The 26633-nt window shown below is 47.1% G+C and overlaps 1 protein-coding gene across 1 annotated transcript in view; it reads right to left on the reverse strand.

Annotated features, from left to right (window-relative positions):
* ITPR1 (inositol 1,4,5-trisphosphate receptor type 1) overlaps positions 1-26633 on the reverse strand; it is a 160142-nt gene that overhangs the window by 108025 nt on the left and 25484 nt on the right. The window contains exons 4-7 of the mRNA XM_064723957.1: positions 5259-5374; positions 1901-1987; positions 989-1147; positions 52-150 (exon numbers count right to left, since the gene is read on the reverse strand). Of these exons, the coding sequence (XP_064580027.1) occupies positions 52-150; positions 989-1147; positions 1901-1987; positions 5259-5374 (461 nt within the window). The remainder of the gene's footprint in view (positions 1-51; positions 151-988; positions 1148-1900; positions 1988-5258; positions 5375-26633) is intronic.

The raw sequence follows: 26633 nt of genomic DNA on the forward strand, positions 1-26633 counted from the left end.
GAAGCACAGAGAGGTTTTACAGCTGCTCCAGCTGTGCCAGAGTCCCCTTACCTCATTGCACCCTGGATTATCCACAAGCTGATGGCTACTGGCATGGAGAGGCTGGCCAGCATTGACAGGATTCAGGACTACTTTGTCTCCAATGACAACCTGTAGAGAAGTGCAGCATCAGACAAATTTGCACCCTGAGAAAGCTCTTTTTCTACCTTTTTTTTTTTTTTTTAATGGGAGCCATGGGAGGAAATCACCTTTTTGCAGTCTGGAGAGATGGCAGTCTGAGTGTTCCACCAGGATTCTGTCTGGTTCAGAATTTAGCTCACCAAACTCAGTGACCGAGGCAAAACCCCCCATGCTAAAGGACTCAGAGCCTTGCAGAAGCAGCAGACTGAGCTCTGGTACAGATGGGGCTACAGGATAAATGATGGCTGATGGATAAATTCACCATGTTACTTGCCAAATATACCTGGCCTGAACCCCAGAGCACACTGAAGTTTATCACCTCCTGGTTTTAGGAAGATTCCATACCCAAGTGACTCAGATGTTGCAAAAGAGGGGATTAAAATGGCAATGCATTTAAAAATTTCCCATGAGCAGGAGCATTTCACTTCCTTATTACCTCACTCCTCACATCCAGAGTGATGACGAATTTTGATTCCAAGCTGACAACACCAAAAACCAAGATGCTAATTATTCCTTCCAAACCTCCTGAAGGAGCTCAACACTTCCTACCATTTTGAATTGAGCAGGAATTGTGCAAGGCCAGCCTAATTAGGTCCCTTATTCCCTCCAATGTTAGATCATGCCACGTTTCCAAAATACAAGTTACCATAGCAATTTTCCTCCCCCTCATGACAGCATAGCAAAAAAGGTTGTTCCTGCATCACCATCACGCCCTGGGAGATGTGTGCATTGCATTAATTGCAAGGCAGGCCTCCCAAGTGCAGGCTGAGCCCCAGGGATGTGTGAGCAGCCTGCTCCCAGCACTTACACTGTCCCCGATGGAGCGCAGCTTGTAGAAGGGCTGGATGTAGAACCAGGAGCCTTCATTTCCAGCTTCATCCAAGGTCACCCTCATTGCATTCTTCTCTAGCAGAGCTGGAAGCCTCTTATTTACTGTTAAGTATTTGTTACTTTTTAAGTGAAGCAGCTAGAATAAGAATCAGAGTTCAGTTCTAAGAATGCTCCTGTTCCTCCCCTCAATAACCCGAGCGTGCATGAGACAACTGCAGTGCTACACAGGGAACAAACTGAAATCTGGGCAGACACTGATGGACCAGGCACAGCTCCACTCACACTCACACACAGCACAAAACACTTCAGGTAATCCAGCTGTCCCCTGCCCAGCTAGGATAAACATATGGAGATGCCCTCATCACTTTGAAACAACCCATTGAAAAATACCCAGGACCAAAACTTGTGAAATGCTGGGGACTAAGTGGCTCTTCCTGCTAAGAGACAAAGCTGCTCTTCTCTTGGCTTGCTTGGTCTCATCTAACAACAAAATGTAACTATTCCTATTGATTTTCTTTCTCTGTGTCAGTTTATTATTTCTATTTCTATTGATTTTCCTCCTCTGTGTCAGCTCATGATTTAAGTGTCAACATTTCACTGTGAGAGGATATTTGGTGTTGTACATGTGCCACCTCCCAACAAGTCTAATGAGGGCTCTAACAAGGATTTCTGAAGAAAACAATCAATGGTGACCTCAAAACCAGGCACAAATAACCCATAATAAAACACTGATAAAACACAGATGTAACACCCAGGATCCCACTTCAGAGCACAGTGAAACCTGGCAAAACTACAGGCTCTTGATCATCAATTCCAGCAATCTGAAGTCCACTGAGCAGGGAATTTTCAACTAAATCCTCTCCAGCTTGCACAGATGTTCACAGCCTACCTGGATGACATTCCCATACTGGATGACTGTTCCCAGCAGTTTTCTGTTTTCAGTTTCGTTCTGTTTCTTTTCCAAATCTGCTGCATGCTGAAATTAAAGGAGAACAGTTCAATTGCTGAGTGTTTTAGAAAAAGGGGTTTTACAAAACTCCCTTTTCTTCAAGATTATTTCAAAGGACTGGAAAAACAGCAAGCATCTGAAAGAGCCTAATTTCCTCTTTCCAGCTTCCAACAGTGTAATTTCCAATTCCCTTTTTCAACTGTTTGGGGAGATAGACACACATCATTTAAGTAACCTGTAATTTGGGTACAATTGGACAAAATTCTGGAATAAAACATGAGCTGAAATGCTCAGACAAGACAGAAGGCAGATACCTAGGGAGGGGAAGGTGAAAAAGGGAGGGGTAACAACTCCAGCCAGGAATTCTATTTTCCCTTCTACTGACTTGTACACAAATTGAATGAAAGAACCCCAATGCTGATTCTTTATTTCCCTTTGCCAACACAGGCTCCAGCTGCCCTCCAGGCTGTGTTTCTCTGGAGACTCCAGTGCCCCTCCCTTGCTGAATTATTATAAGGACACAAAGCCCTAATTAATAATTTACAATGAGCCTCTTGCCATTGCTGCTTTACAAGTGAGCTATTTGGCCCAAGCTGTTTTTAAACAATTTCATTTGGTAAAGAACTTCTTCACTTCACAGGAAAGATGATGTTTTGAATTAAAAACATAAATCTGTATTTGTTTAACTGCTATCTGAAGGTGGAGAGCAATTGAAAACTGGACTTTTTAGGAGGCTGAGCACCAAGGGTTATGGTTTGGTTCTCAGGTCTCATGGACTGTGGTGGGTCCAGGTTTCTCTTGGAGAAGAAAAGTGCCCACAGTTGAGGTGAAGTACCAGGACAAAGAGCAGATGTTTGCACACTGTTAGAGAATTCAACCAGCTCCAGCTCATTCAAAAAGTGCTGCTTACAGAGGCTGTGCTAGGTATGGAAACTGGATTCTTGCTCCAGGAGAACCTGAGATACAGCTGCTCTTTCAAATCCAACATTTTACTCAGTCATGCAATGCAACACTATTTTATCTATATTACTAAAATACAACTTTTTTGCTTGCTTTGCAAGTATTCTGTCAAAAGGTTTCTTCAAGACACCAGAGCCCTCCCAAACAACAGCGACCACAGCCAGGACTGCCCTGCCACACTGGGTGCCACACTTATTATTAATACAAAACCCAATTTTTTTCTGTGAAAGCACAATTAGGACTCAGGATGTACTCCAAAAGCTCTCCCCAGACCTGACAGTCACTCCAGGAAAAGCACTTTTGTGGCCACTAGATGTCAGCTCCTCAAGCAGCTCAGATGCTGCGACCACAGAGAGAGACAAGTGTCCCAGATTTGAAATCCCTTAAATGGCATTAACTTAAAATAACCTGACCTCAGCATGGAGCGCTCCATGGCAGACAATAAATTCCACCAGCAGACAAACAGAAGCCAAAAAAGGCAAGTGATGATGATGATGAACACATCTTGCATCATCAGCTGCGTTGGAAATGCAATGTTCTGCTAAAGAAATCTCATCCTGGGCAGAGCTCACAGCTGTGAGCACAGGGGTTCAGAGCTCTCCACGGGCCAGCAAGTGGCAAAGGTGGCACATGGACACACAGGACGGGCAGGAGGAAGTTCTGATACAGAGATGTCCACGGGACACAGTTATTTTCAAGCCCCAGACCTGATCCAGCCCATCAGAGTTCACATCCAAGTGATGCAGGTTGAATAAACCCCAATAAAACTGTAAGGCACTCAAACCCTTCCTCCAAATCAAGCAGCTCTTGGTGGGACATTGCTGTGCAAACACTGCTGGGCTCAGGCTAATCCTGGAAAAATCCCATCCTGGAAAAACCTCATGCTGCATTTCCAGGACCCTGGCACAAAAGGGTCAAGTGTCAGATGAGCAGGGACAGGTCCCACACACCCACTCTGGGATGTACTGAAAGGGAGACAACTCCAATGAGAATGCAATCCATGGCAATGCCAAAGCCTTTTCCTTTACATGTCGCAGTATTTAGACTCTAATTTCTGTGAAAACCCATGAACTCTCCCTTTTCCTGATGCACCCAGCAGCCAACTGCAGAACCCCCCTCACCCCAAACCTGCTGCCACAGCCCCCTTCCCTTATCAACATGAGAAGCACGGCCCAGGTGAGGGAGCTTTGTGCTACCAAAATAGCTTTGTCCCTGCCAAGCTGATACTTGTGGGTTATAAATACATTTCTTGAAGCAGAAGGAGTCCACCAGTGGGTCTTTGTGAAGTGCAGAGCGAGGCAGCCATATGGCAATCAGCAAGTGACACTCTCCTACGGGGCCATTTCGTATTCCAGGCTACAATGAGCTTAATATAGGCTCAAAGAACCTAAAAATATTCAGAATTGTAATTTTGACATGAAGTACTCCAGCTATGTAATTTTAACATAAACACTGAGTTTATTTAACTCTAAAGTCAACAGATGGTATTTAAGTTAAGTTGGCTTTTTTTTATATAGGAGCTCTAAAAACAGCAATCAACTGCCTTACTGAGTTTTCAGCTGCTGAATGTCAACATTTTACCCAGAAAATATTAAATACTGCAAGCTAATAAGGAAGGAGAGGCTGCCTGGCCTTATAATTACTCATAATTACCCATCAACCTTCCCATATATCAACAGCAGCAACGTTTGTTTGAGCAGTCCCAATAGATTGATCAGCCCATCAGCTCCTGGTTTCCCATGCTGGGATGCAGGGCCTGAGAATCCTCTGAGCAATTGCTTCAAGGGTCCCTTTTTCGTGCCTTTAACACCCAAAATGCTCCCCTGGAGCACCATTAACTCTACCTCAGGTTAAAGACAAGAGCTCCCAGGGCTACTCCAGTATCATGGGCACAGCACTGGGGGACACAGACCTTGAGCAGGAACAGGACAGGGCTCTGTCCACTCTCTGTGACTCAGACAGAACCCAGGGAACAGCTGGAGCTGTGCCAGGGTGGGTTTGGTTGGATTTAGGGAAAGGTTCATCCCCAGAGAGTGCTGGGCACAGCCCTGAGGCGGCCACAGCATTGGACAACACTCCTGGGGACAGGGTGGGATTGCTGGGGTGTCTGTGCAGGGCCAGGAGCTGGGATGATCCCTGTGGGTCCCTCCCAACTCAGGATATTCTGTGATTGTGCCATAAATCAGAGGATTGAAGACTTGGACTGAACGTCTCCAAAGGAATCTTGCATGCTGATTTATTTCTATACACTCAGTGTCTCCTCCATAACTGTGCCTGGCTGGAAATGCTTGTCTGGAGCAGGCTGGGTGTGAGGAGGGCCCTGCAGAGGGATACTCACGTGCAGTTTGTTGAGCAGCACAGCATCCGTGGTGCTGTTGGCCCCGGGCTTTGCTGCCTTCCAGAACTGCTTCTGCGCCGAGTAGCGGTTCATGGGACACAGCTTGAACAGGCAATCTGGAGAAACAGGCAACAAACACAGCTTCAGCCTCTCATCATCATCTGCATTCCTGCTGCTAATGCTCTCCAGCTATTCCAGCAGCAAGGAAAGCTTTATAAACAAATTCCAAAAAGCTCCTGATCAGACGAATGCTTTTCTGAGCAACAGGAATGTCGCTCCGTGCACGATAAAAACTAACTGCTGCTGCCAACATCTGATGCAAGAGCAGAAAATTTATAACTTGTCCCAGTCAAAAACGGTACCAGACTAAAATGGGAACACGTTCCAGTGCTTTCCCAGGCAAGCAGACTTGGTTTCTGCACTTTCAGCTTGGAGTTTTTGTACTTCAGCAGGTAAACTCTGTCAGGCTGGGGGCCTTTTGCTTTGGATTTTTTCCCTGCTGTTGTCAGTTTAGTTCTTAAATAAAATCCTTTCTATTGATAGGGAAAACTGGGCAAAAAAATGGGAGAAAGTCCTCACCTAATGAAGTGGCAGCAGCATAAAATACCTTCAAACAACAGCCTGCACAAGCACAGGCATTCAAGGCATGGCTTGAGGTAACATCAAACCCCTCAGGGTGTCAGGTTCTATACCCAGTGCAGCAACACAGTTTATTTAACATTCTGCCTGGCTAAAGCCAGGAATCACAGCTCATTAGTCTTATTAAAAATACATTTCTGTATCAGAGATGCTAACTTATCAGTAATAAACCCACATGAGCTGCAGTGACTGTTTTTCCTCCTGTCGTCGCCAAGCAACGGAACACGCAAAAAAATAAATTCAGCTATTCAAAGGCAGCGCCTAAAGTAGCAGCTCAGAAGTTCAAACAAAGTGCCAGAAGAGCCAGGAGGCTGTTCCCAGCCTCTCTGGCAGCAGAGTGGATGTCAGGCTCAGGCTCCTCGTTCACACACCCTTTGTCCAGGTTCCTGGTGCATCCCCATGGATCAGCACCACAATTTGGGCAGCAGCAAGGTGAGGAGAAACCCACCTGGGGTTATCCTCTGTGCCTGAAAAGCAGAGCTGCTTGTTCATGGCTATTCTGGATGAACATCAAGCAGAAAGGGAGACACCCCATGCTGGAGACAGGTCATGGCAGCTCTGCCACAGGCTGGAGTTGCTGAAGGGGCTCACACAGACCTTGGTAATTGGACCAAGACCTCTGGATGCTGTTTGAGATGGACACTGTCACTCCTCTCATGCCTTTCCTCCAATCCATCCCCAGAGCCCACCAGGCAACACCAAACACCTTTCACAGAAGGGCAAAGAACCCCAGAACGGTTTGGGTGGGAAGGACCTTAAAGATGATCCCATTCCACCCAGGACCCCAAAACCAGATCCAGCAGGAGTTGGGCAGGGTGCTGGGGCCCTCTGACAGTGACCCTGGGGAAGGACAGAGCTCAGGGCACTGAGCTGCATCTCTGCACAAACACTCAGCTCCACTTATCCCCACTGCCAGCCTGGGGGCTGCTGGAGCACCAGGAAAAGTGCAAACCACACTTCCCAGGTTTGCTCCTCACCCTTTTCTCCATTTCCACCAGGATGATTCACAGAGATTGACAGCACAGCAGAGATTCAAAAAGCCACTGCGGGCTGGCACTTGGAGCTAAGGCTCTGCATTGTAAGCAACACACCAGTTATAAAATTTTCTATTTTTGCTTAAACCATCAGTTCACACAATGACAGCAATTAACACACAGAACTGCAGAGAAGAATTAATTGTATGCTAGATTTAGTCACAGTGCACTTCTTTCCATCCTTTATTCAGTCAAGAAAGTTGTCAAGTTAAGCTAAAGTTCCAAACTGTTAACTGCAAGTAACCCCTCTCCTGCCTGAAGCACCCAGAGAGGGCTACAAGAGTTTGACCTTGTCCAGTGCAAGAAGGGAAGGCATAACATGTTTTCCTTAGGTTTTCTCCCTAGTAACAAAGCTACAGATCTAAAACAAACAATGAAAAGCACCCAATAGATTTCTTTACTAGTATTTATTCTATGAAATCTATTTCTGAAGTGGCTGAGAAGTTCAACTTTGCCTTATTCACCTTCATATGGCCACCAAATGTATTTCGCCACAGGTCAAACTACATGAACTCTCTGGCCAGAAGAGTTTTAGCTCTGCAGACCCCTCTGCCTGGGATGTTTACAAAGTCAAGGATGTGCTGGCTGAGCACCATCGTGGTCATTGATCTGTAACCCACAGTCCTGATGACTCTGCAAGATAAACCCGTGCTTGTCAGACACCATCCTTATGGAATTTAGGTCTAGTTCTACAACAAGAACCAAAAATTCAAAGCCAAAAATTAAAAGTGAAGCCAAAGGAGCCCAAAGCATGAGCTCCCTGCTCCGCTCAGTGATTCAAGCAGCTTTAGCCACATAGGAAAGGTGATAAATAAAGCAATTACTGCACAGTAACGACATCTTTTTATAGCCTGTTTGTTGCATATTAACCAGGAAGGAATGCATTTTCCTTTCAGATCTTCATGATACACAGTGAAAAATGGCAGAATTGCACAATGAGGTAGTATAAAAATAAAATACTACGTCACTGTTGATGAAATGATGATACATCAAGCCTGAGCACCCAACAAAGGCCCTGCTGGAAAAAGGGATTGCATAATCCTACACTACCCCTTCAGGATGAGGAATGCTCCATGGGCACACATGAAATTTCAGTTCTTCCCAGCTAAATGCTGCTCCTCCCTCGGCGACCGCTCTGCACGGAACACAGCGGGGCTGCACCACGTGAGGGATGAGTGCTCTCACTGGTGGGACACCAACAGCCCACGTGGGCCTCTGCCACCTGCAGCTCCCGAAATATCACAGCAGGGATTGGCTACCCTCTGCGTGCACCGGCAGCACAGAGGAGTTGGCAAAGCAAGGATCCTGGGAAGGGTAGAAACCCCCGTGTTCCCGAGTATTTTGGGGTTCAAGGCAGAGGGAAACTTGCCAGCAACTGCCATTCTTTCTATCCCATGCTTTTCATTTGCTCTTCTACCTTCTCTCTCTTCTTGACTAGACTGTGCTCCTTCCCATCCCAGCAGATTCCAAACTTCCAACCCTTCTCTCCAGTCCAACCCCAAGCAACCAACCACATCTCAAATGCCCAACTTTTGCTCTCAAATCACAATGGAAAACTCAACAAAGACAGCTTTTTCTTACCATGAATTCCACCACATGCGATTTTAAGTCACATTTAGGTAGTGCATTAATAACATTATCTGAAAATATAATGAAAGACTTCTCCAAAATCGCAAATACCAAGGTTAGAGAGGCTGAAATGATAGGAGAAGGGAGTTGAGTATTTCAGAGCCCACTCATTCACTCAGAGCACACCCATTCCAGAAAGATCTGGAAGCAGTTCCAGCTCCAGCCAGGCTGGTTGTGCAATCCACCACTCATCATTTTTTCCAAATCTCCACTGCCTATTTTAAGCACTTAGGAGAAGGCCCTCACCAACTTTTCTGCAGTTGGAGAGAGCAGGAATCAAATACTTTGCTGGCAACAAAAAGGTGTGTCGTTATTTCGGGTTTTAAACCCAGACTCTCCAAAATGCCAACTGGAGAAAGGTAAGAACCAAGAGAAATTACTCCCCCTCACAAAAACCATACTTTAGGGTGCTTTCAAATGAGGGAAATCTTATAAAGATGAAGATCTTTAAGTAAGTCATTTACAAATCCACTGAATATTTAACACCAACACAGCTGTTTCTTCATTACTTGGAAAAACCAAACTCATTTTTGCACAGAGAAACTAAAATTAAAAGAAAACCAGCAATTCCCTGCTGAAATTTAGCATTTTCTCTTCAGACTTTTCTATACTTAGATACCTGATATTTTCCCTAGGCCAAAGCCTGCTCACAGGAGAGAACAAACACGCTGATAGTATATTTTCTTTTTACTTTAAATATGAAAGAATACCAGCAATGAAGAAGTAACGTAGCTGGCAATGATGGACATACTGTAAACAGAAGTTGTTGACTTTGTATTTATGAAATTGCACAGCTTTAATACACTCACAAGGATGGTAATGCTCCACAAGATGAGTTTATTTAAAGACAAAATGAAGACCTCTCTTGTGCTCAAATGCAGTATTTTCACACAGGAGATTGGAGAATAACACAAAATGCATATATTCAGCTACAGACAAGTTTCACCTTTTCAGAAACCCTTGGATTACTCCATCTTCTATTTTATACTTGTTCCCTCTGAGATTTGAAATTAATAGATGACAGCCTAAGAGGCTCAAAGAATATAGAACAAAAGCAGCTACAGAAATGTGTTGATTATTAATCATTCCTGCATTTCCATGAGGAGGGAGAAAAAAGAACCTGATCCTACTGCAATGACTCCCTTTGTGATGAGAAGACATCCTTTCATTCTCAGTTCTAGGGATGAAGCTTTGCTGGGAGCAAAGCTTGGATCAGAGCAGGGTTTTGAGGTCCCAAAGGAGCTCCAGCCACCCACAGCTCCACCCCAGCAAGAAACCAAACCTGGGCCCTGCACATGCAGCCTGGGGGAAGAGCTCCTCTGAATTCCCACCTCATGCTGCCAACAGTTCTGCCATCCCACAGGAGGGGACACTGAACACAGGTGAGCAGGGCTGGTATGGAACAGGGAAATCTGGGGCTGCCCCTGGATCCATGGAAATGCCCAAGGCCAGGCTGGATGGGACTCTGAGCACCCTGGGATGGTGGAAGGTGTCCCTGCCATGGTCCTTCCTACCCAACCCAACCCATTCAGGGATTCCATGGCAGGCCCAAAGACCCCACAGCAATCCCCTCCCTCTGCAAAGAGCCCAATCACTCAGGATTCAAACCCTGAGCTAATTACATGACAGAATTTATTAGTGCTTTCTGCTGCGGTGACGTCTGTTACCTCCCTGCTTTGTGCTGCTGCATCTTGTGTTTCAAGGGCTTTCAACACTTTGCTTTTTAAAGCAGAATAAAGGGGGGAAAATCACCCTTGCAACCAACATTTAAATTGAGAGCGTGCACGATTTGTGATCTAAATATATTTTAATTTCTATGTTAAAATAACCACCCTCAACTCCTATCTGCAAGACACAAGGGTAACCACCCTCTTGTATTATATTCATTTATGCAAAGCTCTACCAGTGGGAATTGCTGCTTCATTTGTTCAAGCTGTAACAACACAGGAAATAATGTAATTGTTATTAACTTGGAGCTGAGGTATCAAAGCAAAAGGCGAAGACTGAGCGGAGATTTCAGAGAGAGAAAAATGATCCACCTGAGAGCTGGACTCTGAATATCAATGTCTGCTAAAGCTGACCTGAGAAATGCACCTTTAAGTAAACACCTTGTGTTCCAAAGAGTTCAGAACACACCAGTGTTTGTTTTATTTCTACACGTAACCTCTTTGGTCTCCTTCAAAAAGAAAACTGCTACTCGAAAAGAGAGAAATATTTAGACACTGGATATACAGGCAGTTCCAAAAGGAAACATTTGCAGGAAAGACCAGATGCTTTTTTCTATCTCTGGTACTGAGGGAAGATGCTGGGTGAAAACACAGAGCCAGAAGGGAGAGCAGCACAAGCAGAAAGGAAAAAACCCAAAACCCCACTGATTTAACTACATATCCCATCTGACATCCACTCAGGGTAAAAAAGCAAGAAAACCATTCCTCTCCTGGCCATCACAATGGATAACGTGTCCCTGCATGGGCAACACTGGTTGCAAGAGATCTGAGATGGCAAAACAGCAAATTCCCTCAGAGAGAGCTGCTAAGGACACAGTGAGAAGCATTAAGGTACAGCCCCATTTATGGGCACAATGGGTAACTTCAACCAGGAGAAGCTACTTTAGAATAATCTCTTTATAAATCATCAAAGCACCTTGATGGTGGCTAATAACAGAGCCAAGTCAGGAAAAAAAATCTTTCCATGTTGAGGAGAGGGGAAAAGAGAGAATAAAACCCCTCAAGTGAGGGGTTCAGAGCTGCACACATTAATGAGAGCTAACCAGGATCCCAAGGAAGCTGCTGGTCCCACTGAGGGTTTCTGTCTCACCTCAGCTCCACCTCTGGTCCAGCATGAAAAGAAACCCTGAACAAGAGATCACCTGGACAAATTGAAATCCCTTTCTCTCCCTCACAAGCACTAAAAAATCAATTTTTACACACAAAGAGAAGGATTTGTACTTTATATGAAGGGAATTCAGCAAACTAATGTCATAGGAGTTGCAGAAGCCACATTGTTGTGGCTCCAGCCTTTGTCCCAGCCTGAGAGCTGGATCCTTGACCCAGGAAGCCATTCCCAATCTCCATTTCAATAGTTCCCATGACAAATCTCCCTGTGAGACACCAACACAATTCTCAGGACAGGAACCCTGTGACATCCCCTCCTCAACATCGTTGGGTCTTTTCAGTCTACATCTCACCCTGGCAGTAAGCCAAAGCATATTTATTTTCTGGCTGAATTTCATTTCATTTTGGCTGCTCACCCCTTGGATTTCACTCTCACATTTGCTTCTTCACTTGCTGCTGCTTTTCCGGATGAAAGTTCCTGCTGAAAACAGGGCAGGAAGTGGGGGCAGGAGGCAGGGAAAGCTTGGACAGCCCGAGCACAGGAAGAACAAGGAAGATCAAATTTCAAACCCCCTCTGGAAGCGTCAGTGTTGACCAGCATGGAAAGAATACTGTTCTGCTATTAGACAGAGCTGACTGAACAGCATAATAAAAGTCACTTCTATTTAAAAACATTTCGTGTGTGTTTCTCAAGGAATGAACCGCCACAGCATCACGCAAGAGAGAAGGCAAATTTTTCAGCTGTTCAATAAAGCAACTCCATTTTCAGCTCTTAAATGGATTTGGCTTAAAGAAAAACTGCATTGCCAAAAAAGTATGTAGAGAGATTAAATAAATATTTGATAATATTATTGAGGTCTTGCTTGGAAGAATGGAAGAAATAATAAAATTGAATTTAGTGCTTCAGTTTTTCTTCAGCTAATGAAGCGCTTGGGATCCTTTGCCTGAATTGCTTTATTTGTTTCTTTCCTTCTGCACCCTCCTGAACTGCCAGCCCACTGCCTCCTGCAGAATTCCAAATGCAGGTGCACAGGGCTGGGAGCCCCTGGAGAGATTCCTCAGCTCATCCCTCCCTGCCAAGGGCAGAACCAGCTCCACTCCTGGCATAACACGTGAAGGGATCCCTTCCAGCACTCCACTATTTCTGTATTAACCCATTCATTTTTACAGATTCCTGCCTTGATTTGCTTCCCTCTCCACACGGACACAGCAGAAGAGAAGTTCTCCCTCTCCACAGCTACTGAGATGCAAGATTGGTCAGGGGCCTTCCTGCCCATTTCCCTCCTGGATTTTCTCTCATACCTTTCTGGAAGTACAAGAAGCTTCACTTGAGGCTCTGCCAGAAAGAAAAACTGGAAAAAATAATTACTGGTTTTTAGCAATGCTCCTTTTTCAGTATTTTCCAAGGCAGCAACTGCACTTTTTGTCACAGCACAGCACTGACACTTTCTTTTCTAACCACAGTTCCCACACCATGGATCCTTCCCTATCGCACTGCCACGTGCCCACCCTCCTCCTCTCCGGATGAGCCAACTGAGAGCAGTCTTTGACAGATTCTGAGCCAATTCCCAAGCTGATGTCTCCTCTGCAGAGCTCACAGAGCACAGCCAGCTGTGACCAACACTGTGGGCAGACATGGGCAGCACCCAGGAGCTTCGAGCTGCCAGAGATGCTCAGCCTTCCAGAAACTGGCTTAATAACGCAAAGATAAATGCAAAAAACCCAGGCCTGCCTTAACTCTGGGAAACAACACCCTGGAGCTGAGCAGAGCAGAGTCCTCCTGCCCAGCTGTGCTGCAAACCCAGCACAACACCCCTGCCCACAACTGCTCTGAGTCTGCAAGTCTGATTCTTGCTTTCTGTTGCTGGGCTTGAGTCTTCCACCTCCCGAAGGCCTCTCCCTTGTCTCCACTTTAAACAGTCCCCATCCTCTCTGGCAGGGGCCCAGAGATGCTCTGCTGAGCCCCAGCAAGTGATGCAGCTCAGTCTGTCCAAGCTCGCTCGGCGCTGGGCGCCGCTTCCCCTCCCAGGAACACAGCACGGAAAACGCCAACAAATCATACAGCTAATTAAAACCTGGCCTCCAGAACGCAATCCCAGCGCTGAAGGATGCACTCTGGAAGTCATTTTAATAAGCAGGTTATGCTGACAAGGTGTATATACCCTGTAAACACAAGTGCTGCCATATATTGCCTGTGCAGCAGCAAAGCAGAGAGTAAAACAGCCAAGCACTTCTGAAAAGCACAATATTCCAGTCTGACAGCACTTAGGAGTTAAGCTGTGCCAGCAGCGCTGCTGAAACACAATCCACGGCTTTAGAGATCAAAAATGAAAGTGGAAAATAGTCCCCAAAGCAGTAAAAGAGCCCCTTGCAGGCCGAGCTGGGAGCTGTGCGTTACCAAATAAGGGCAGCGAGCGGCGGGAGCCAAGGCAGCGGAGCCGCGCTGGATGCGCAGCTGAGCGCAGGCAGGATGGGATGGGAGGCAGCCAGCCCCGCCGGGCCGCACTGCAGATGGGGACTGCAAATGTCCCTGGGCCTGGGCGGGAGCTCAGCCTGCCAGCATGGGCCTGCAGGCGGCACCCCCCTGGCAGCACGGCCTGGGCTCTGTGGGGCTGCCACTGCAAACACCAACCCCAGAGGCTGTGAGAGACACCCACGGGGCACCTGCCTTCTCCTGAAGCACCTGAGAGACACAGAACCACCAGGCTGGAGGAGAACTTCAAGATCATCGAGTCCAACCCAGCCCCAGCACTTCAACTCAACCCTGGCACCCAGCGCCACATCCAGGCGTTGTAAAACACACCCAGGGATGGGGACTGCACCACCTCCTCAGTCCCAGAATTCACAGAATGACCAGGCTGGAAGAGACTTTCAAGCTCATGGAGTCCAACCCAGCCCAAACAGCTCAACTCAACCCTGGCACCCAGTGCCACATCCAGGCTTTGTTAAACATGCCCAGGGATGGGGACTCCAGCACCTCCCCAGTCCCAAAATTCACAGAATTCACAGAATCACCAGGCTGGAAGAGACTTTCAAGAGCATCGACTCCAACCCAGCCCCAACCCCTCAACTCAACCCTGCCACCCAGTGCCACATCCAGGCTTTGTTAAACACGCCCAGGGATGGGGACTCCACCATCCCTCCCAGGCAGGCCACTCCAGAACTTGATCTCCCTTTCTGTAAACAGCTTTTTTCTAACATCTAACCCAAATTTCCCTGGTGCAGTTTAAGACAAAGCCTGCAAGGAAAACCCCAGATCCTGGGGATGCTCCGTGTGTCCCACAGGGATGTAATTCACCTGCTGCACGGAGCTGCCCAAGTGCTTCCAAACACAGAGCTGCTGAGGAGAAACTGCTCCTTTTTTAACCTCAGCTGAGCTGTTGCTTTCCTCTCTCTTTTTTAAACGCATGGATGTAATTCAATTTATTTCTGCCTGCTCTACTAGCTCACTGTCTTCCAGCAAAAGAAGTGGAACACGCTATCATCCATCTCAGGGATGTTTCATCCACGCTCCCAGTGTGAGCCTTCTGCAGAAATAAACACTCTGTTAACTTGGTGTCTATGCTCCAACAGCCAGAGCAGCTCCTCTGGCTCCTTGGTTAATCACAGCTGAGGAGAACAAGCTGTAAGAGCCCCCAGGAACACCAAAACTTCCCAGGACAAGCCACGGAGTTACAACAACCTGCAAAGAAAACCACAAGATTCACTTCTTTAACTCCACGTGCAACTACAAAGCAAAGGAGTCTCGGTTTAGGTGCTGACAATGCCTCCCTTATTGCCCTGAAATCCTGGAGACAAAAACACTCAGTAAAAAGAATACCCTGTGTGTGCCTGAAAATGCCACAGAAAATAAATGTATTCAAGCTGCTTTGTGCTACAGCTATTTAAAAACTTCCTTTTCCACAAAGAACAATAATTAGGTATTTTCACTGTTTTCAGCCATTTTCAGGCTGCCTTACTGACACAATGATAACACATGAATCAGGGAGGGAGAATGCTGGATTCAGAAGTGATGGATGGGCTGGGAGAATTATTAAATAACACCAGCTGCACCACTGAAAGCATCCTACACTCACATCCACCCCGAGTCAGCAAAGAGTCGTCCTGGCTCACAAACACCACCCCTGCCAGTAGCCTCCAAGCAGAAATAACCTTCCAAGTTCAGAAAAATGAACTCAAATCTGCTTTTAGCACTGTCTGCTCCTTTCCGTTCTCTTCCTTCATTTGTTTCAATTACTGTCTTTATTTCCAATTATTAATTGTATCATAATTGCATTAGAACTGCTTTCTGGTTGTGTCAGGTGGTCCAGTCTCTACTTCCAGATCTACACCAGTTTTGAGCCTTGATCTGCAGGATTTCAGGTTTCAGACTAATTTAATCAGGTTTCAGAAGAATTTTCCTTTTCTGCACAAAATCCTGGCTTTCAGAAACAGCAGAAGCAACCAAAAAAAATCTGATTCTATGCCACAGATTTGATAATATCAATTTACAGCTGAGGGTCTGCAGAGCAGGAGGTGAAAGCCTGTGCTGGGGCCGTGCTGGGCCAGCCTGAAATGGTGACACAGCAGCACGAGGCAGCACTGGACCGTGTTACTCACCTGCTGACCACAGGAATCATTCTTACCCACAACAATTCCAACCTTTGGAAAAAAACCAAAATTCTCAACCTCTCAATCCAACAAGCAACTCCCACATGATAAACCAGACACAAGTTATGAAATCTGGATTGCAAGCGTCCTTGGTATTAGAGATGCTCAAAAAAAATCAGATTTGGGAATAACTGTTTTAGCAAATCCCAAATGAAACCCAGAAAACTGATGTTATCCAAAGGCTCCATCATGCAAAGTGCAAACTGTCCTGATGAAATATCTGAACCTTATTCCAAGATAAATGGCACAAACAGAACACAAATTCCCCTCAAAACATCTGAGGACAAGGAAGTTATATAAAAAACCCCAAAAAAACTAGCATGAAAAAGATGTGAAAGCTGATTATCTGCAGTTCCCTGAGCTTTTCAATCTGGATAAGCACTTGGGACTTTCCACATGTACTTCCCATTTTACTGAGCTGCTGTGAAGAGGACACCACTAGGAACAACAAGGTAAAATTGTCTGCCAAGTCTCTGGACTTTTAAAGGTGAACTTCACGATCCCAACTGTGCCTTCTCTTTGTTCATTGAAAACATGCCACAAGTCTGCCACTTTCCATCAAATATACAAACTGCACCTCAGGGATTTGCAGAACAAATCCATTCCTTTTTATTAAGGAACACTTAGATATTACACGTAAGTGAGATGAAAAACTTCTTCAGGAAAGGATTATGGGTCTAAACAAAAGATATTGGCTGGCACCAACTCAGTGAGTTGTATTTCCATGATCTCCAGCTCTTGCAGAAACAGAGAACCACTAATGAACACAAGTGCCACTGGTGCCCTGTGGCAGCACTTCCACTGTGCAGATTTCCCCTCTTGCTCATACCAAAAGCTTTGAAGGCTTTTTTTACAAGGTGAAGCCACTGCAGGCATGGTTAAAAATGTGACAAAACCTCCGGATTTGAGGAGAAGCAGATGAGCTGCTGGAGAATCACGTGCACTGCGGAGCAGTTGCTGAGCCAAATCTCTTCCGTGACATGTGAGAATAATCCTGTATTTTTACAGGACAATACTGAGGCTGAAGTGTGACAGCAGCTCCGAGCAGGCACAGAACAGCACACAGGGATGGAACAGGTTTGCTGCTCCAGCCCTGAGCTGCTCTACTACAGACACTGCCAGTGTGACAGTCTGCATGCACATTATCTCCATTTCTTTGATGTAACGTGTCTGGAAAGTTGTCATCAGCTTGCCCACACTCGCAGACACTGTGTCCCACGTCTGGGGGCACCAATGACCGCTGAGCTGAGACAGCTTCCAGCTGCACTCCTGGGCTGCTCGTGGGCTCGGAGTGACTTCACACACCCCAACCTCACCCCAGAGAACAAGATTCTCTTACCAAACACCCCTGCGTGGTGCTTTTCCTAATAAATACACCCAAACAGCTGCTGAGTACAAGCCTTGGGCCATATGCCTGCTACATACACAAATCAACTTTTTCACTAAAAATATTTAAACTGAAACTGTTGATAAACCCACTGTGATGGAGCAGATGGATCCGTCAGCTCCCCATCAGAACACCCTTTTGCTAGATTAAAAACTTTGCTAGATTAAAAAGAGGACTTTCAAAGGAACAGATTAAAAATCTGCAGAGGACTTTCAAAGCAGTAACAGAGTTGTTCTGCACATCCTTGAAGGGGCAGAATTACAGAATGAGCTAGGCTGGAAAAGAGATCAAGTCCAGCCTATGAGCAGACATCTCACCAACTACACCATGGCACTGAGTGCCATGTCCAGTCTCTTTTAAAATGGGTTTAAACAGCGCAGAAATGCACACAGGATGGACAAGGAACTTGACTAAACCCAAGGGCCCATGAATGCCACCATGCCCACGAGGCTGTCACCTCCTCCATCCCGAGCAGTGCAGCGAAAGCCACTTTGCTCACATCCTTCCCCAGGGGATGCACAGAGCCCTGGACAGCACAGATTGCCAGGACTGCCTGCAGAGCAGCCTTGCTGGAGCATCCTCCCCCAGTGCCCCAGGCAGCTGCTCCTGCCCACTCCCACCCCACGCTCTCCTCCATGGCAACCCTTCCTGCACAGGGGAAATGCAGGAGAGAGCAGGGATGAGCGCTGGGAGCTCAGCACAGCAGGGGCTGCACAGCCTCAGCAGCTCAGCCCTCGTGTAAACTACAGCCAGAGGTGGGACTGGCTCCATCAGAGCCCCAAAATCCACAGCTGGCAGCTGGAGGTGGTACCCAAGCCCTCCCTATGCTGTCAGAGCTCCATCAGATGGATGGAGAATTCCTGTGGAGCCACGTCTGGGGAAAAGCTTATTCCACTGGACACCTTCCTCTCCCAACCATCACAAATATCCAGCCCTATCATCTATTCCTGCCATCCCAGGAGTGTTAAACAGGCATTAAAAGGTTATTGCAGCCTGACCACAGCCACATGGGTCCTTCCTGTACACTCCACCAGCTCTGGTTGGTGTGTATTTACTCAGGATCTGCCCTGGTTTGTGTGTATTTACTCGGGATCTGCCCCGGTTTGTGTGTATTTACTCAGGATCTGCTCAAAATTTCCCTCTGACACATTGAGAAACTCTCACTAGGTCACCTGAGTGCTTCAGCAAGAGCTCTGTCCAGAACCAACTCTCTCCACATCATTCCCAAAGAGCTTGAGGACATAAAACAGCAAAAGGCAAGTCTCACCCTCAAGGACACTTAGTGTTGTACAGAGGAACTCAGCATTTAACTGGAACAAAAATCTGGGTAAGCTTACCTTCACACTTGCAAAATAATAAATATTTACAAACAAACGTTCTCCTTTCTACTCACCAATATCAGGGCACTATGCCTTTACACTTGAAAAATCTAAATATTGGCAGTGTGGTTTAAATTAGCACAGCGCACAAGATACTGCCAGTGGATTATCCACCAATAAAAACCACATTTGGAGGCGGGAGAAACTCTGGGAGCTTCCAACACGCGCCACACAACAGATATTCAAATAGCTGAGTCACTGTGGGTTTCTGAAATGAGCCTCCACCAGCACTGAAGGAAGGAACATTCAGTGACAGGCACTTCAAAATCTGTGACAGATAAAAGTTTTTCTTTTAAAGTTCCTGAGTTTTTCAGTCTAAGGCTGCAGCTTCTTGACTTCACGCCTTTTTCCCCCTTTTATTTTTGGTTTTTGAAGACTTTGATATCGAGCTCCCAACACAATGTTTAACTCCAATCCTGCATTAAACATCAGAGCAAGGACCAGGCTGAGCAGACTTCTAAAAAGCCAGAGCAGACAGACAAACCCAGCAAAGGTACAAGAAAGAGAAGAGCAAATGCAAACAGTGCAAATACCTGGAGGGAACACAAGGTACAGCAAGGAGGAATTAATTCAGTGTGAGATGCAGAGGGCTCCCCCAGCCCCTTCTGGTTTTAGGCAGGAGCAAACCTTGGGGAAGGATCCTCAGAACAGCACAAATCTATGCAGCCATCAGGTAGGAAAATAACACAGAAAGCTCAAAGAAAAGAATTTCTGCTCAGAAAAATCCCCTGTCCCTGCAAATGGCCTGAAAACAAGAATCCATTTTTATGGGTTTTTTCCCCCAAAGAATTTTACTGTTTCTCTGAGGTTTTGGGATGAGCTTCTGAATTTCAAAACATGAAAAACTTGGATATTTTCATATTTTTTCTCAGCAAGGGATTCATGGAGAAGCTGGAAGAACAGAATATTTTCTCCTGTTTGATTCTGAACATTGTTTTACTCATTAGTGGGAAGAATAAGAACACCACATGGACTCCAGATCTCAAAACCTTGCTGAGATTTTCCCTCCCATCTTTCCAGAACCCCCTCTCTCCATTTAGTGGGTGCAGAGGCAGCCCAGGGAATGGTGACACCCCTCTGGAAACACATCCTGAAACAGCTCAGCCTCAGCACAGCTGCAGGGCTTCCCCCTCAATCAAACACTGCATAAAGGCACAGATTAAATCTCATTTCTTCCCCTTACAGCGCTCCCTGCTACTCCTGTGCCTTCAAGGTCCTCCCAATATTGCTCAGCACTGAGGACTGGGAACACTGAGCAGCTGTGGTGATGCCTTCTGATCTTTCAAGGTAACTGCACCTAAACACTAAAAAATAAACATGGAAACACATCCTTCTCAGGTATTTCTGCATCAGATAAAAACTACAAATTAAATGTCAACCGTGATATTAAGATTAAAAGGAGCTGCTGTGAAATATTAGTGGATATTCATAGCATAAGCTGCTACAATTAAACATAAAATCACCTCTATATGTTGTACTCCTTTCTCCTACAATGTTTAGTTGTTTATATATACATACATAAATATACACATGAACCTGTAAGGAGACTGCAATACAAATAAACTGCTAAAACCCAGAGTTCTCTGCAGGCAAATTCTGGTCCCAATGCAGAATTATCATCTGTCAAGTTGCCCAAATCATCTCGGAACACAAAAACTTGCAGCACATGACAGGCTGCATATGGAAAAAATTATATTTGGGATTAAATCTTATAGATCATATTTGAAGGATCTTCTCCTCATTGTCATTTTTCATGACCAAGGCCATCTGCCTGACAGGGAGTGGGAGGAAAAATTCCTCACTTATTTTAAAGCTTGTCAATGCCAACCAAGAACGTCATTTGTAAAATCTATATTGCCTTCAGATTTACCTCCAGCCCCCAAGGCAGGAGCTCGGGGTGCTGCCATTCCTGTTTACTGAGGATGCACTTGGCACCAGGGGAGGATCACTCTCACTACAGAGCCACCATCCCATAATAGTGCCCAGTGCTCCTACAGCAAACACACAATTGTCATTGCCCAGGAAAACGTGGTGATCGAGTCACTCTTACAGAGCCTCAATTTCTGAGCAGCTTTTGTGGCAATCACCTAAATAGGGGGCATGATTTGCTTTCCAATCAACAAGGAAAATGCACTTCTGAAGGGCAGAACAAAGCAAGTCAATGCTACCCCCAGCAAAGTTGCACCAAAGGCTCCAAAAGGGTCTTTGCTCAATCCTGGTGTTTACATGAGCAAGAAGCCAAAGGCACCTGGATGCCATAAAGATTTTGCCATAAATCCCAGTTAAATGCCCCTGGAAATGCAGTGGGTGAGCAAGGCTCTGTGCTGGAGCCATTTGTGCCCAGGCACCAGCACAGATCCAGCACTTGGTGCTGGAAACCAAAGCTGGGAGTGGAGCTTTTGCCAGATCAGCACTGCCATTCCTGCTTTTGGGAGAGTTTGGGAAAGCACCCAAGGGAACACCAGCTCAGCCCTCTCTGCTCCTGAGGGGTTTGGGAAGGCACCCAAGGGAACACCAGCTCAGCCCTCTCTGCTCCTGAGGAGTTTGGGAAGGCACCCAAGGGAACACCAGCTCAGCCCTCCCTGCTCCTGAGGAGTTCAGGAAAGCACCCAAGGGAACACCAGCTCAGCCCTCTCTGCTCCTGAGGAGTTTGGGAAGGCACCCAAGGGAACACCAGCTCAGCCCTCTCTGCTCCTGAGGGGTTTGGGAAAGCACCCAAGGGAACACCAGCTCAGCCCTCTCTGCTCCTGAGGAGTTTGGGAAGGCACCCAAGGGAACACCAGCTCAGCCCTCCCTGCTCCTGAGGAGTTTGGGAAGGCACCCAAGGGAACACCAGCTCAGCCCTCTCTGCTCCTGAGGAGTTTGGGAAGGCACCCAAGGGAACACCAGCTCAGCCCTCTCTGCTCCTGAGGGGTTTGGGAAGGCACCCAAGGGAACACCAGCTCAGCCCTCCCTGCTCCTGAGGAGTTCAGGAAAGCACCCAAGGGAACACCAGCTCAGCCCTCTCTGCTCCTGAGGGGTTTGGGAAGGCACCCAAAGGAACACCAGCTCAGCCCTCTCTGCTCCTGAGGGGTTTGGGAAAGCACCCAAGGGAACACCAGCTCAGCCCTCCCTGCTCCTGAGGGGTTTGGGAAAGCACCCAAGGGAACACCAGCTCAGCCCTCTCTGCTCCTGAGGGGTTTGGGAAGGCACCCAAGGGAACACCAGCTCAGCCCTCCCTGCTCCTGAGGAGTTTGGGAAGGCACCCAAGGGAACACCAGCTCAGCCCTCCCTGCTCCTGTCCTGCCCTTTAGGGGGGACTGAACTCTCCCTGTCCCCACACTAATAACGCTGAGACTCATTCCTCCTGCTCTGACAATAAACCACAGCAGCAGGAGCGGCCGAGGGCTGGATCCCCAGCCCAAAGCAGCCCCTTTGGACTGGCTCCCAGAGGTTTGGGCCACCAGCAGCCCAAAGCGCTGCCCCTGGGGCTGCTCAAAGCCAGCTGGTGCTGCCTGCACATCACGTGCTGCTCCAAAGGGAGGGGAGGCATTTTTGCAGCTCTAGCTCAGATTTTTTCCTTTTCAGGATGGCTGCTCCCTCATCCAGCTCCCTCACTTCCTCATGCCTGCAAGTTCTGTGTTTATTTTTTCCCTGTATAATTTTTAACCTCGACAAATAAAAGGGTTGACATTCACTAAATGCAAGGTCTAAGTGCTACCAGATTGCTCCTGCATAGCACAGCTCTGTATCCTCAATAAAACCCAGCCCAGGCATCCTTTGCTCTGTTCAGGCAGGGGAGGATCCTGTGGCAGTGTCTGCAGCACTGTCATGGTTTCTCTGCTTGCAGGAGATTTCTTTCTCTGAACATCTCACTGAGAGCTCCACAAAGGCTCCCCAACCACAACACAAGGAGTTATGTTTCCACTGAACTTGTGTACATTACATAACCAAAACAGATGAGCATTGCCAACACTGAGGGCTCAGGGCTGACTATTTTCACAAATTAGGAATGAAGAAGTGTTAGCCCTAACACACAAGTCCCTCGAGCTCCTCTCTGACTGAACAGTTGTTCATCAGAATAAAATTTTCAAGGCACACTGCAGTCAGTGTCAATCTGTAATGGCTATTCTGGTGTCTCCACACTCATGTGAGACATAAGGCTGCTTCTACACATTTGTCAGGGGCCACTAAAGCTAATCCAGGATTTTTGCGGCTCCCTACCCCCAAGCCAGCCAGTTGCCAAGCAAGGAAACAAACAGTTTATTCCTAAAGATCCAGTCAGGTGCTTTTCAAGACTGACCTCCAAGCAGCAAATTCCTCTCAGGATGGCAAAAACACACAAAGGAGTTTTCAGAGACAAGAACCTTCAGCAACAGCTCACTTGTTTCCTGGAGTTTGGATCACAAACTTTTGAGTCAGGCAGCAAAGACTGGAGGTTTTTATACACCCAGGTCCCAGATCAGCAGGAGCTTGACAGACCAGCACTGGCACCTGGCTGTGCAGGCAGCAATGTGAAAATGCAGCTGGAGGTCAGGGATCCCACGCAGGTGCTGACACAGGGAGCACCACCCTCCATGCTGAGGGGTGACTCCAGACCCTGCAGGAGAAGGGCAGACACTCCATCCCCAGCAGGGTGGGAGCTGTGAGTGGCTCAGGGTGCTTGCTGAGGACACCTGGCAAGCTCTGCAGCCCCTCACAGCACATCTCATGGCTCTGCTGGCAGCCTCTCCACGCTCCTTCTGACTGCTCTCACACACAAGCACCCACAGCTTCACCTCCCTGAGACACCACCACTGCAGCAGGACTCTTGCTCAGTGAGGAACAGGCTGCCCAGAAAACCAGAAGGGAAATTATTTAACTTCTGGGTTGGGTTCCTCTTGGACTAATGACTTCCATGTGGCACTTGGACACAGCACCTGCAGGGCCTCCTGGATATGGGCACTTGGCATATTTATCTCTGGTCTCTGCAAGTAAACAACCTGAACTGAAAATACTTATGAAATGTAACTCGTCTTGAAGTATAAAGCCTTATTTTCTAAGTAAGACAATTGAGGTTTTTAGCATAATTTCCTGCTACTGCAAGCAGCACAGAACTTCATTATGCTCTAAAAGCAAGAGAAGGGAGATGACACAGAACAGACTGAGGATTTTGGCACAGGTGAGCTCCCCAGGGGTGTCCCAGCACATTCACCTGCTCCCTCTGAGCAACCAAACACCTCACAACCACAGCAAGGGATGAGAGGAAATCAAACCTGGCCACAGAGAAACGTCAAGGGGAAAAAGCTCCAGAGGCCAGATGTGGCTCCCTAAAGCTTACTGGGAGAGGCAGACCTAAAAACCAAACTCCTGCAGCATCACCATGCAAATCTAGGTGTGAAGTGGAGGAGCACAGATCCCACCTTCCTGGGTGCTATCAGCAATCCAGGCAAGGGGGGCCAGGAGGCTGTGCTGAGGCTCAGCCCTGCGAGTGTCAGCACTTCCAAGCTGCAAGTGCTGCTCTGAACCAAACCTGAGTGTGTTTGGCACCGCATGTTTGTGCTCCCACACACCCAGCACAGCCCACAGCCCAGCCCTGGCAATGCCTTCAAGGGAGCTACAGCTGCTTCAGCCTGAATTCCAGCACTAACCTCAGCTACAGAGCCCTGCCACAGAGCTGATGATCCTGAAACTCACTGGCTATGAAATTCCAAAAGCTCCCACCAAAGTGGGAAGCATCTTTTGACGATCCTTGCCTAAAAAACCTTTCCCTGTGTATTTTGGTACCTCAAGCACCCACAGCAGGTGAACACAGCTTCAAAAAACTCCAAACAGAAGAGAAGAACAGACAGCCCACCCAGCCTCCCACCCCAGCCTTGCCTATTTTGTATTTGTTATATTTATGCCCAAATAACCAGCTTGCACAGAAGAAAACAATAATTCATCACAGCTCCTGCACTGCAAAGAAACCAATCTTTGGCTCTAAGTTACCACAGTGGGATAAACCCTCACCCAGGGCCAGGTCAGTGAGCCTGAGCACAATAAATGCATCTCAGAGGTGCTCTGGAGTGCCAGCAGGATTTTACACCCCACACCTCACCTGGGGCTCTCAGCACTTTAGAAAATGAATGTACAGCTCAGGATGCTCCCAGTACCTGGGGGACTCCTGTCCTCACACACAGGGCTTTTTCCACACGATTGATGACATTATCCATCTGTCTGCATCCTCCTAAAGGAGCAAGAGTCCTTCCCCTGCAGAGCAGAACCTGTGCTCTGCTCTACAGAAACAGAACACTAACCCTGAGCTTCACCTGAAGGTCCTTTGCAAGTGCTCCCCAGCACCTCAATGCTGCCAGCTCACACAACAGGCTCTGAGAGCCTCTCAAAAACAGAGCACAACTGATGGGGTGCACACAGGAACACACTTCACTACTCTAAATATTAAGCAAGCCACAAATTTTAATAACTTTGCTATATTAAAAGATAGGCACCAATGTCACCCCACCCCCACAATTCATCAAGGCATTTCACTCCCTTGGGCTCTTGTGACTAAGTATAATATTTCATTAAATATCCTGTTCATACTGGCTTATGTACTAGGGAACACACTAATTTTAGAAAACTGATTAGCTAGTTCTTTCTAACCGAATGTTATTGTAGCTAAGGTCAGATTTTGCACTGAAACTATGGCAACAAAGCCACAGTATTCTTTTGTCTACAAGGTTGGGACCAGGTTTATTAACACAACTGCTCTACTTAATAGCTCAGCACTGCTTTTTGGCAATCCCTTCCTTGATCCTACCTGAAATACCCTGAGTTTTCCACGGGGAAGAAGCTCAGACCTGCAAGAGCTGAGAAAGAGTAAGTGTTCAAATGAGCATTTTGTTCATTTCTTCAGTTTTGGGCACAGCCAGGCCCCCCCGTCCCACACAGGGACACGTCAGGATGGAACTGCCACCCCCATTTGCAGAGGGGCAGATCAAACTTCTCCCCAGGAGAGAGATAATAATAAATTAAATCCCCATCCTTCCCCTGCTGTACCTGAACCAACAGATTGGGTTTCACACAGCGTTCCAGTTATGCATTTTAATGGCACTTTCAGTTTCAAAGGGGCTTTGCTCTGCAAACAATCTCCATGCAGACATCCCACATGAAAGCTCCTGAAGCCCATAAGTTGGCAGACAGCTGTTTGGGCACAGAGAGCAGGGAAACACAGCCCAGCCAGTGTCTGTGCCCCAGAGCCAGCCCCTCCTCTGTCCCCAGCTGGCACAGGAACCTTGATTTGTGCCCCACAGACCCTTCCCACCCATCTCAGCACCCATCAGTGCACACAGAAATAATCCTGAGCACCAGCAATTATTCAGCCAGTCATTTATCTCTGCTAAGCACATCAGCACAGAATCCCTGCAGGGTTTGGGGTGGAAGGGACCTTAAAGCTCATCCCATTCCCAGCCTGCCATGGCAGGGACAGCTCCCCTTGTCCCAGGGACCATCCAGCCTGGCCTGGGAATCAGAGCACCACAATCAGGATGCCTTTGGGATATCCTGGTACTCCATCACAAATAATTCCCCTCAAACTTGTAAGGAACTACTGCAAGAGATGTGGGAAATGAAATAAAACCAACCAAATAAAAATCCCAACCAACCTTCCCTTGGATTCCTGCATCCCCCAGCTCAGGGCATCCCAAGCCTCAGCAGATACAAAGCAAACTTGTCTGCATGGAAAAGCAACACTTCCAACTTCCCAGCTTTTTTATAATATCTAAATGCTGCAGTGGCAATTGTCCCCAACATCTGCTTGCACGTAGGCTGCAGTGGGCTAAAGTTTCACAATTCAGAGGCAGGATTCAGGATTTCTTCATCTT

The sequence above is a fragment of the Zonotrichia leucophrys genome, chromosome 12, assembly GCF_028769735.1.
Source record: "Zonotrichia leucophrys gambelii isolate GWCS_2022_RI chromosome 12, RI_Zleu_2.0, whole genome shotgun sequence".
NCBI classification, from domain to species: Eukaryota; Metazoa; Chordata; class Aves; order Passeriformes; family Passerellidae; genus Zonotrichia; species Zonotrichia leucophrys.